Raw genomic sequence first — 12,002 nt, 5'->3', positions numbered from 1 at the left:
TTCCCTGACTTGTTCTCAGAGCCGCTCTGCGGCTCCTTCCCGGGCGGTGGCAGTGGCAGCGGTGGCGGCGGCGGCGGCGGCGGCGGCGGCAGCAATGGTGGCGGAGCCGGAGCCGGGAGCGGGGACCCCTCTGGGCAGCGGCCCTTCAGCCAGGTCCCGCTGCCGGCCTTCTCCCCCTCGGCCACCTCCTCTCAGGCTGCGACCCTCCAGGTCAAGGCGCCCGCCGCCTCGGGTCCCACCCCGCCAAGGGCGGCCCCGGTTCTGCAGCCCGCCCCCAGCCGCAGCCCCCGCCCCCGCCCCGCTGCCGCAGCAGACCGTCATGATCACCCCGACCTTCAGCACCGCTCCGCAGACGAGGATCATCCAGCAGCCCGTCATCTACCAGAATGCAGCTACCAGCTTTCAAGGTGACTCGAGAACTCAAATGCCATAGCCTTTAGTGGGTTCAAAAGTTTTCAGGCCAGTCTGCAGACACTGTGGAGGCAGATGGAGAAGAGTTCTGTCTTCCCTGGGGATGACAGAATCTTAGTGACCTGGCCTGTTCTGAATGAGGTTTTGGTTAACTGAGCCTGGTGGTGCAGGATCAGGTTCCCGCTCTTCAGATACCTTAATGTCTGTTGGGCCTGCTTCAAGGATTCGTGGTCACAGACTCTCAACAGGCACTGTAGGCTCAGGGCTATCCTGAGAACTAGAGGTGGAGGCTTGCATGAAATGGGTCTTAACCCAGGCCCCAGGAGGATTGCAGCTCCTATAGGTTGAGAACCTGGCATCCAGCCAACATCTGAGCGTCCACCACCAAGAGGAGCGCACCTTTGACATGGGCACCCTATCTCCTGAAGTGGCAGGCCCCGGAGTGAGCCCTCGGCTGTGTGCATAGTGAACCAGCAACTCTCTGTGCTGTGTAGTGTCCCAGCCCCTTTTCGTGGGTGGGATTTCTCTCTGACCCTGTGGAGAGCCCAGGGTGTGATTAGTCCTGCTGTACTAATTTATTTCATAGGATCTGCCAGCTCTTCAGTGGGCTTCAGGGGTTTCGGGGCTGGGGAAAGGCGACAGAGCAAAAAGCCAAAACGGTCATCCCAAGTACACTTTCCATTCGTTTCCTGGGAGCCAATGAAGCCCCAGGAGTTGGTTCTAACATTTGTTAATTCCCTCACTGGGGGCAGCCATTTGCTGTTTAGCTCCCCTCACCTCCACTCCAGCACCTTGAGTAATGAAATAGCTTCTACTCGTTCACTCGGAAATTGAGGCAGCCCTCACAGGATCTTCTTGTCCACTTGACCACCTTGTGGACGGCTCTCCACATCCTCTCCAGAAGCAGGCAGGGAGCTGGGGTCCTTCCGAGGCACTCGGTTACAACGCAGCTCCCGTGACAAGATGCACTCCTCGCCCGTGTGACTTTCTCCTCCTCTCCTCCCAAGTCCTTCAGCCTCAGGTCCAGAGCCTCGTGACCTCCTCCCAGGTGCAGCCGGTCGCCATCCAGCAGCAGGTGCAGACTGTGCAGGCCCCGCGGGTGCTGACGCAGACGGCCAGTGGCACGCTGCAGACCCTGGCCCCGGCCACGGTGCAGACGGTGGCCGCACCCCAGGTGCAGCAGGTCCCGGTAGGTGGCTGGCGGGAGTTCCAGGAGGCCTTGGTAGGGGCTCTCGGCCAGTCTGTGATGGAGGATGGGGTCTACATACCAAGCAGGCCAGCAGGGTGTGAGGGAGCCGCGGGTGGGGGCAGGTTGGGGCCACTGGACCTCACGAAGCACCAGTGAGACCCAGTAGAGATGACGTCTGTAGGTGGACACTGGCACTCATATAAACTCAGTAAATGCTGGTGTATTAACTTATTTGCACTTGTAATGGGTATAAAACTGAAAACAGATGTGCTAAAATGTCTTTAAGACATGCATCACAGTGGACTATATTTCTAACTAATGAAATAATTTATCTTAAAAAATCCAGGTTTACCATATTTGCTTCTCAGCCATATACCTGGCATTCCGCAGTTTGTCCATAATCAGATCTCTCTCCCCTCCACAGTCCCTCTGTGCCACGGCTTCTCCGCACTAGCTAGGCTCCTGGCACTGCTCACATTGAAGCCTTTCAATCTTCCATCCCAAGACCCTCTTTGTTTTTGTTGGTTAGTCGCTGAGTTGTAGCCGATTCTTGCGACCCCATGGACCGTGGCCTGCCAGCCTCCTCTGTCCATGGGATTTCCCAGGCAAGAATACTGGAATGGGTTGCCATTTCTTTCTCAGGGGGATCTTCCTGACCCAAGGATCTAGCCACGTCTTCTGCTTGGCAAGCAGATCCTTTACCACTGAGCCACTCCAGAAGCGAAGCCCCAGACCCTCTTTAGCTGTGCTGTTTCTCCCCCTCAACCCAGTAGTCAAGCTACATTCTCAGTTTTATGAAAATTTTATCATTCTTTTCTGGAGGGTCTTTGCAGCAAGAAGTAACACAAAACAGAAAAATAGCACTGCCAGGACTTCCTTGGTGGTCCAATGGTTAGGACTTTACACGTCCACTGCAAGGGGTATGGGTTCCATCCCTGGTCTGAGAACTTAAGGTCTCATATGCTGGATGGTGCAGCCAAAAGAGGGAAAAAAGAAATACAGTGCTAGCTTCCTTTTCCTTTTCTTCCTTTTCCATGCAGGTCCTGGTACAGCCTCAGATCATCAAGACAGACTCCCTTGTCCTGACCACACTGAAGACAGATGGCAGCCCCGTGATGGCCGCGGTCCAGAACCCCGCCCTCACTGCCCTCACCACCCCCATCCAGACAGCCGCCCTGCAAGTTCCGGTAAGAGCTGTGCCCCCTCTTTCTTGGGCGTATTAGGCCTCAGAGATGTTAACAAAGCCTCCAGACCCTGAATAGATGCAGAAACTCTATGAAATGTGTCAGTCAAATTGCAAAATCGTCCCTTTTTAGTTTTTTTTTTTCTCCTTGAGAAGTACCAGCACCTAGTGTTATGTGGGAGTCCTAGGGTTTATGAGGAGCAAGGGAGGGACCGCAGAGGAGCTGCAGGTCCACACAGGACCATCCGCCTCTTAGGTCCTGCGGATGGGGGTTTAGCTTCTGAAGAACCCTAGGCAGGGAAGGGCTTCAAGGTGGGTCGTGCAAGGTCCCTTACTTAAGGTGTAGGGTCTTGGTCACTGTCCACATCTTGTGGCCGGAGAGTCTGACAGAAAAAAGTAATCAGAAGTCAAAAGTAAGCATTATTCATAAAAGCCAAAAACCAGAATCAACCCAGCTATCCATCCAAAAAGAACTATCGATACATACAGCTACATGGCTGGCCTTCAGAAATAGTATGCTGAGCAAAAGTTGCTGATCACAAAGAATTCATGCTGATGTTTCCAGTGTATGAAGTTTAAGAAGACAGTGATTGAAGTCAGAGCAGTGATTACGAAGATGGGGAAGGGGCGTGTGGGATCTTTCTTGGGAAATAGAAAGGGTCTCTGTCTTCATCAGGGTTACGTTGGTTACACACACTGTATTACGTACATCACAATTCCATTAAGTTGTACAGTTGAAATGTGTACTTTTGACTGTGTGAGTTATTTCTTGATGACTCATGCATTTGAGAAGCGTTTTATCTGCTCATTGGTCATTTGGATATTGAGGCCATTTGTTGAAGAAAATAAAACTAAAATCAGTGAAAATAGAAACAAAGAGAAGGAAAAGCAGATCTGAGGGGAAAACAGGGGGATGCCTCCATAGTTGGTGTGTTTATTTAATAAAATGGCTCTGATTGTCACTTCTGCCTTTGAGGTTTTTGATGGTCAAATTGTATAAGGAAATCCAATAAGTTCATTCTCCGTCACGCGGGAGGAAAACGTGCGTCACACACAGGAGGGAGTTTTGTGGTTGGTGCGGCATTGTACACGAGCTCAGAGGCGGCTGACGGGTTGACAGCAAAGCAGAAACTAGACATTTTCTGGCATCCTTACACCAAAGGTTGGCATTGATCCACACTAATGCTGTTGTGGCACAGACTAACCAGCAGTGAGTCTGAAAGGGCACAGTGCCCAAGATACCATGGCTCCCAGGGCTTCCAGACTTGATTATCCCAAGCAAGGCGTCAGACCACACAAAGCATTTTCAGGTGATGCTACGTGGCCAGGGCCAGTGGGTTCATGTCCTGAGGTTGCTTTCCTCACGCTAACCAGACGATCATTCTGCCCTTGTGTCTGTTCTAGACCCTGGTGGGCAGCAATGGGACCATTCTGACCACGATGCCTGTGATGATGGGACAAGAGAAGGTGCCCATTAAGCAGGTCCCTGGGGGAGTCAAGCAGCTTGAGCCTCCCAAGGAAGGAGAAAGGCGGACGACACACAACATCATTGAGAAGCGGTATCGCTCCTCCATCAATGACAAAATCATTGAGTTGAAGGACCTGGTCATGGGGACTGATGCCAAGGTGGGCGCCAAGCAGAATTTTGTCTCATGCCTCGTCATCTCCCCTCTGTCTGTCTTTGCTCTGGGAATTTAGGGAAGACCCAGGCCCAAGTGAGTGAATGCAGGAATAGTTAAAGGTGCTTCTTATTAAAGCATCTTGGTGTTTTGAAATTCTGTAAAGTGTTAGCTGTTGGGAGTTGTCAGGCAGTAGTTTGCCTGGACCTTTGATTCTGCTCTGCAGTGGTGGCCACTCACTGCCCCCGACAACCACCGTTTCCCAGGCTCCTGCTGCTCACTGATGGCCAAGTACAGGACCATGTGCACCTCTTAGTCAACCAATGGCATTTTTGGCAAATGTTTAATCATATTCAGGGATGGCTAGCGATATTTTAACCTTTTAGGGAGGAAATAAAATGTAGATTGGGTCTTTGACCAAGAACAAATAAGAAGAAATTTATTTTTCATGTATTTCTGGTGTTTCAATTAATGTATCTTTTGGCTTTGGCATGTAGATTTTTAAATCCATTATCTGTTTATCTTTACCTCTATTTTCAAAGAAAATACAATTTTCTTGGTAGCCCTCAAATCTGAAAGGTACTGATACACCTTTATTTAAGATAACCAACCAACAGTGCTCTGGTTTTTTGTTGCTTATTTTCCTTAAAGTTTGTTTTGGTGCTAGGATTATTATAAGAAGTAGGAATAACAGCTCATATTTAGTGCTACTATGTGCCAGGCCAGAGGCTAAGCTCTTTGCATATATTATCTCTTTTAATCCTCATGGCAAGCCTATGACTCATATATTGTCATTATCCCTATTTCACAGAGAAGGAAAAGTGAGGTTCAGAGATGCTGAGTAACTTGTCCTGGGTTACACAGCTAGTTAGTGAAAGACTCAGGACCTGAACCCCACAAGGACCTCCCGCTCCAGAACCTGAGCTCTGGGCCTCAGCTGCCCTCACTGTGCAGGCTGGTCTGATGCTGCTGTGTTTCTCACCCGTCTTCCTTCCCAGATGCACAAGTCTGGCGTTCTGAGGAAGGCCATCGACTACATCAAATACTTGCAGCAGGTCAATCATAAACTGCGCCAGGAGAACATGGTGCTGAAGCTGGCCAATCAGAAGAGCAGTGAGTGTGCTCGTTATAGGAGGGGTCCTATGCTGGGCACTGGGGCGGGCCCATGGGCACGTGTGCGAGACGCCACCACGGGCGAAGCCGCAGCAGGGGCTGTGCGTCCCTCCTAGCCCTGCCCTGGCGCAGGCCGAGTGTTATAAAACCGACCGTTTGCCAGGTAGGGTTTTCTTTACAGAACTCCTGAAGGGCATCGACCTGGGCAGCCTGGTGGACAATGACGTGGACTTGAAGATCGATGACTTTAATCAGAATGTCCTTCTGATGTCGCCTCCGGCTTCCGACTCAGGATCCCAGGCCGGCTTCTCCCCCTACTCCATCGACTCAGAGCCAGGAAGCCCTCTATTGGATGATGCAAAGGTAATGAGCTTTTGAAATCCCTAACCCTGGGAATCTCTCCCATCTTCCATAAGTTAATAGTGAGGAGATTGCAGACAGAGGTCCAGGCCAGGTGTTCAGAGGCCTCAAGCTGGAGAGGAGCAAGAATTCTGTGAAATCAGGCACATACTGAAAACTAAAGAAAAAGAAGACTGACTCTATGTGGGGAGACAGCCCCTGGTTTTATCGGTCTTTGTTGAAAGGGCCCATCAGAGAGAAATAAGGGCCAAATCCAGAACGGGGACACACAGCAGCTGTCAGGCAGAGCTAGGAATTGCTGGAGGCTCCTCATTGCTTTTCTCGCCTGTAATGAGCCTGGCAAGACTGCTTTGTGAGGTTGTTCAGTTGGGTTAGGATGAAGCTGCCTCTGGGTCCTCTTCGGGAAATGTTTACAATTTGCAGTCTTAACAGATAACATTCCTACCAAGGGCCTTTAATTGTGGAAGAAAGCCCATGGCAATTGTTTAATGGAGTTAGAAGAGACTCAAGCCTAATGATTTTCCTAGGACTGTGTGGAGACCACTGGGGTTTGTGCTGTATTTTGACACTGGCAGTTTCTGGCTTCAAAAGCACAAGTTTCCTTCTACCATAAGTTGTTGATCAGACTATTTATTGTAGCATCTGCTTAATTTTATTAAGGAAGCTCTATTTTTGAAATATTTTATAAGTGTGATTCTGTTTGGAAACACAAGTCCATATGACATATACCTTGAATTGGATAAGTGTCTGAATCATCAGAAGAAATTTTCAAGTGGCTTAAAAATGTTGAAAAGGAATGACATGTATGTACACACCAGGAGTCAGGGGAGAGCCGACTCCAGTCTGGTTCCCCAGGCCGGCAGAACCTCTGCCTCCAGTTCTTCTGTAAAATGGGGAGAAAACAATGTTATGGGTTTAGAATAGGTAAGCTTCTGAAAATAGGTTCATACTAAAGTATGGTGTTTAATCAACTTGGAGGTATAATTTAAATATGATAAAATACACCTATTTTACTGTATTGTACAGTAAGTGTTTTAATAAATATGTACACTTACATCACTCACAATAATCATGATACAGAGGAAAGAACTGGAAGTATTTTTTCTAAGATCAGGTGGAAGACAGGAATGCCCAGAGGAATTCCCTGGTGGTCCAGTGGCTAGGACTTGACGCTTTCACTGCCAGTGGCCCAGGTTTGATCCTTGGTCGATGAACTAAGATACCATAAGCTGTACTGCATGGCCCCCCACCCGGCAAAAAAAAGACAAAGATGCCCACTCTTGCCACTTTATTCAACATAGAATTGGAAATCCTAAAAAAGAAGTTAAAAGGAATCCAAATTGAAAAGGAAGAAGTAAAACTGTCACTGTTTGCAGATGGCATGATACTATATATAGAAAATTCTAAAGATGCCACCAAAAATACTGCTAGATTAATAAGTTTAGCAAGATTGCAGGATATAAAATTAATATACAGAAATTGGTTGCATTTCTGTACTAACAAAGTACCAGAAAGAGAAATTAAGAAAACTATCTTATTTGCAGTTGCATCGAAAAGAATAATGTTATCTAGGAATAAATCTAAGTGGCTAAAAGACCTGTACTAAAAAAAAAACTATAAGACACTGATGAAAGAAACCTCTAATGGTGATGGACACAGATGGAACAATATACCGTGCTTGTGGACTGCAAGAATTATACTGCTAAAATGATCATACTCCTCAAGACAGTCTACAGATTCAGTGCAATCCCTATGAAAATACCAGTAACATTTTTCACAGAACTAGAAAAAAAAATCCTAAAATTTATATGGCAACACACAGGACCCCAAGTAGCCAAACAGTCTTGAGAAAGAACAATCGAGCTGGAGGTAGCAGGTTCCCTGATTTCAGTAATCAGAACAGTATGGTATTGGCACAAAACAGACACGTAGATCCAGGAACAGAATCCAAAGCCCAGAAATACACCTACTTATGTGGTCAGTCAGCCTGTGACAAAGGAGGCAAGAATACACAAAGCGGGGAAGTGACGGCTTCATCAGTAAATGCTGCTGGGAAAACGGGACAGCTCCATGCAAGAGAATCAAATGTACTACTTTCTCACACCATCTACAAAAGTAAACTCAAAACAGATTAAGGACTTAAATGTAAGACCTGAAACCATAAAACTCCCAGAAGAAACAAGGCAGTATGCTCTTTGTTACCCGTCTCAGCAATATTTTTTTGAGTATGTCTCCTCAGGCAAGGGAAACAAAAGCAAAAATAAATGGGACTACAGCAAACTGAAAAGCTTTTGCAGCAAAAGAAACTATCAGCAAAATAAAAGGGCCACCTACTTGAATGGAAGATGGTATTTGTCTGACAAGGTGTTAATATCCAAAATATGCAAAGAACTTGGAGGATTCAACATCGGAAGAATAAACAATTTAAGAATGGACCTAGGATACACACATTTTTCCAGAGAAGACATACAAATGGCCAACAGGCACATGAAAAGGTTCAACATCAGTAATCATCAGGGAAATGCAAATCAGAACCATGGTGAGATACCACCTCACACCTCTCAGAGTGGCTATTATCAAAAAGACAACAAATAACAAGTGTTGGCGAGAATGTGGAGAAGAGAACCCTAGTGCACTGTTGGTGGGAATGTAAACTGGTGCAGCCATTATGGAAAGCTTCACTGGTGGCTCAGACAGTGAAGAATCTGCCCGCAGTGTGGGAGACCTGGGTTCATCCCCTGGAAAAGGAACTGGCAGCCCACTCCAGTGTTCTTGCCTGGAGAATCCCATGGACAGAGGAGCCTGGTGGGCTATAGTCCGTGGGGCCAAAAAGAGTCCAACACGACTGAGTGAGTAGCACACACACTATGGAAAGCAGTATGGAGGGAGGTTGCTAAAAAAAAGGTTTAAAGTAGAACTGCCACCCAATTCAGCAGTTCCCCTTTGGTATTTTCTGAAGAAAACAGAAATACCAATTTGAAAAGATATATGTACCCTTGTGTTTATTGCAGCCTTATTCACAATAGTCAAGGTATGGAAGCCACCTAAGTGCCTATAAATAGATGAATGGGTAAAGAAGATGTGGTATATATGCAATGAAATATTAGCCATTAAAAATAATGAAATCTTACCATTTGCAACACTGTGGATGGACCTAGAGGGTATTATACTAAAGTGAAATTAGTCAGAAAATGACAAGTGTTGGCAAGGATGTGGAGAAAAGGGAACCCTCACCCAGCTGTCGTGGGAATGTCAGTTGGTGCAGCCACTATGGAAAGCAGTATGGAGGTTCCTCAAAAAGTTTAAAGACAGCACCATCCAGTTCAGCACTTCCACTTCTGGCTATTTTTCTGAGGGAAAAAAGCCATAAAAAAGAATGAAATTTTGTGACAACCTGTATGATCCTAGAGGCTATTATGCTAAGTGAAATGAGTCAGACAGAGAAAGCTAACCACACATAATTTCACTTATCAGTTCAGTTCAGTCACTCAGTCGTGTCCGACTCTTTGCAACCCCGTGAATTGCAGCACGCCAGGCCTCCCTGTCCCATATCCATCGAGTCGGTGATGCCATCCAGCCATCTCATCCTCTGTCGTCCCCTTCTTCTCCTGCCCCTAATCTTTCTCAGCATTAGGGTCTTTTCCAATGAGTCAACTCTTCGCATGAGGTGGCCAAAGCATTGGAGTTTCAGCTTCAACATCAGTCCTTCCAATGAACACCCAGGACTGATCTCCTTTAGGATGGACTGGTTGGATCTCCTTGCAGTCCAAGGGACTCTCAAGAGTCTTCTCCAACACCACAGTTCAAAAGCATCATTTCTTCTGTGCTCAGCTTTCTTCACAGTCCAACTCTCACAACCATACATGACCACTGGAAAAACCATAGCCTTGACTAGACGGACCTTTGTTGGCAAAGCAATGTCTCTGCTTTTGAATATGCTATCTAGGTTGGTCATAACTTTCCTTCCAAGGAGTAAGTGTCCTTTAATTTCATGGCTGCAATCACCATCTACAGTGATTTTGGAGCCCCCAAAAACAAAGTCTGACACTGTTTCCACTGTTTCCCCATCTATTTCCCATGAAGTGATGGGACCGGATGCCATGATCTTAGTTTTCTGAATGTTGAGCTTTCAGCCAACTTTTTCACTCTCCTCTTTCACTTTCATCAAGAGGCTTTTTAGTTCCTCTTCACTTTGTGCCATAAGGGTGGTGTCGTCTGCATATCTGAAGTTATCGGTATTTTTCCCAGCAATTTTGATTCCAGCTTGTGCTTCTTCCAGCCCAGTGTTTCTCATGATGTACTCTGCATATAAGTTAAATAAGCAGGGTGACAATATACAGCCTTGACGTACTCCTTTCCCAATTTGGAACCAGTCTGTTGTTCCATGTCCAGTTCTAAGTGTTGCTTCCTGACCTGCATACAGGTTTCTCAAGAGACAGGTCAGATGATCTGGTATTCTCATCTCTTTAAGAATTTCACTTATATGTGGAATCTTTAAAAAAAAAAAAAAAAGTACAAAACAGAAGCAGATGCTTAGATAAAGATAACAAATGGGTAATTGCCAGAGGGGAGAGGTTGGGGAGGGTGAGTGAAATAGGAGGGGAAGACTTAGAGATACAGACTTCCAGATAAAAAAATAAATGAGTCAGAGGGAAGAGCTTTACAATATTGGAAAAATAGTAATGTTGTGATAATTTTGTCTGGTGACAGATGGCAGCTAGATTTATTGTAGAGATAGTGTCATGTATGAAAATAATCCAGGCGCTGTGTTGTGTACCTGGAGCCAACATAGTGTTTGTAGGTCAATTATACTTTAATTAAAAAATAACAATAATTGAATAAATCCTTTCTAGTTTTTTAAAAAAATGATACAGAACATATTTATCTCCCGTGAACGTATACTTTTGCAGGAAGTTCACCCATACCTCTCCAGGCTCAGACTTAACTTCTGATTTTGCCTTAAGTCGCTTTAGATCAGCTTGCCTGTTGTGGAATTACGTGTCGGAGCACTGTGGTAACAGCAGGGCCCCTCTCCCTCCGGTCTTTAGACCATGTTCTTCTCCCAGGTGGCAAGGGAGCGAGGGCCCCCATGTCTGAGCAGCAGTGGGAGAGGCATGAACCTCTTAGTTCCCTCCTGAGTTTATTCCCATCCACCTTCATGGTCTTGAATTTAAATCTCAGAGTCCTGATTCTGATATATAAAAAGTAAAATGCTATAAGAACTCGCTGAAGTCTTCCTTCTCACCTCGCGGCCCCCTGTTTCGAAGGTCAAAGATGAGCCGGACTCTCCTCCGGTGGCGCTGGGCATGGTGGACCGCTCCCGCATCCTGCTGTGTGTCCTCACCTTCCTCTGCCTCTCCTTTAACCCCCTGACCACTCTGCTGCAGTGGGGGGGGGCCCACGACGCAGACCAGCACCCACACTCAGGCCCCGGCCGCAGCATGCTGTCGCTCGAGTCAGGTAGGTGGAGGGCGCCTCGGGCCATCTGGGCACGAGTGGGCTGCTATGGCAGGAGAAGGTCCTGCCCACAACCCACTTGGTTTGTCATCAGGTCCCAAAGGGCTTTCGCAGTGGGCCCCATCTGCTTGCTTCTGATAGTGACCAGCATCAGTTGCATGTACAAGTCACAGGGCAAACCTAAGTTCAGTCAGAAATAGCGAAACAAATCAGGACCCTGCTCAGCTGTAGTTGGGGGTTTGCGGGTATGCCTGTTTGGAGGAGGATGTGGTCTTACTGCCTGAGTTGTCAAACCAGCTGCGAGCCCTGCCTTGGCCAACAAAGATTTGTGTGGCATTCTGCCCCATGGTGACAAGGGCTCCAGGGCTCTTATTGAGGCTGTGGAATTGTCCCAGATTTTCTACAGTGTGGATTAATTGCATGTATTTATTCCTGACCTAAGCACTTAGACATTGTTACTAAATGAAGCAATCACATTTGTTTCAAACATGACGGAGGAGGCTGCTTCCTTTAACCTGAGGGGTGGATCAGGTGCCCTGCAGCACCCCCAGGGCTGCCCAGGGTGAGTGGGTGGGCCCTTCGTCACGGGCTCAGCTGAGACGCTTCTCCGTAGGCTCCAGGGGCTGGCTCGACTGGATGATGCCAACGCTCCTCCTGTGGCTGGGGGATG

At 47.3% G+C, this 12,002-nt stretch overlaps 1 protein-coding gene across 1 annotated transcript in view; it reads left to right on the top strand.

The window, feature by feature from the left end:
• Window positions 1-3: 3 nt before the first annotated feature.
• The window catches only part of SREBF2 (sterol regulatory element binding transcription factor 2), a gene marked incomplete at its 5' end in the record, with an annotated part of 32,126 nt that continues 20,127 nt past the window's right edge, over window positions 4-12,002 (top strand). Inside the window, 10 exon segments of the mRNA XM_010843698.1 lie at window positions 4-268; window positions 271-294; window positions 297-407; window positions 1,419-1,600; window positions 2,641-2,787; window positions 4,188-4,409; window positions 5,401-5,515; window positions 5,697-5,878; window positions 11,143-11,335; window positions 11,946-11,994. Of these exon segments, the coding sequence (XP_010842000.1) occupies window positions 4-268; window positions 271-294; window positions 297-407; window positions 1,419-1,600; window positions 2,641-2,787; window positions 4,188-4,409; window positions 5,401-5,515; window positions 5,697-5,878; window positions 11,143-11,335; window positions 11,946-11,994 (1,490 nt within the window).

Source organism: Bison bison, unplaced genomic scaffold (genome assembly GCF_000754665.1).
Source record: "Bison bison bison isolate TAMUID 2011002044 unplaced genomic scaffold, Bison_UMD1.0 scf7180017864184, whole genome shotgun sequence".
NCBI classification, from domain to species: Eukaryota; Metazoa; Chordata; class Mammalia; order Artiodactyla; family Bovidae; genus Bison; species Bison bison.
The sequence above is the reverse complement of the archived record's forward strand: the minus strand, read 5'-3'. Positions and strand labels throughout refer to the sequence as shown.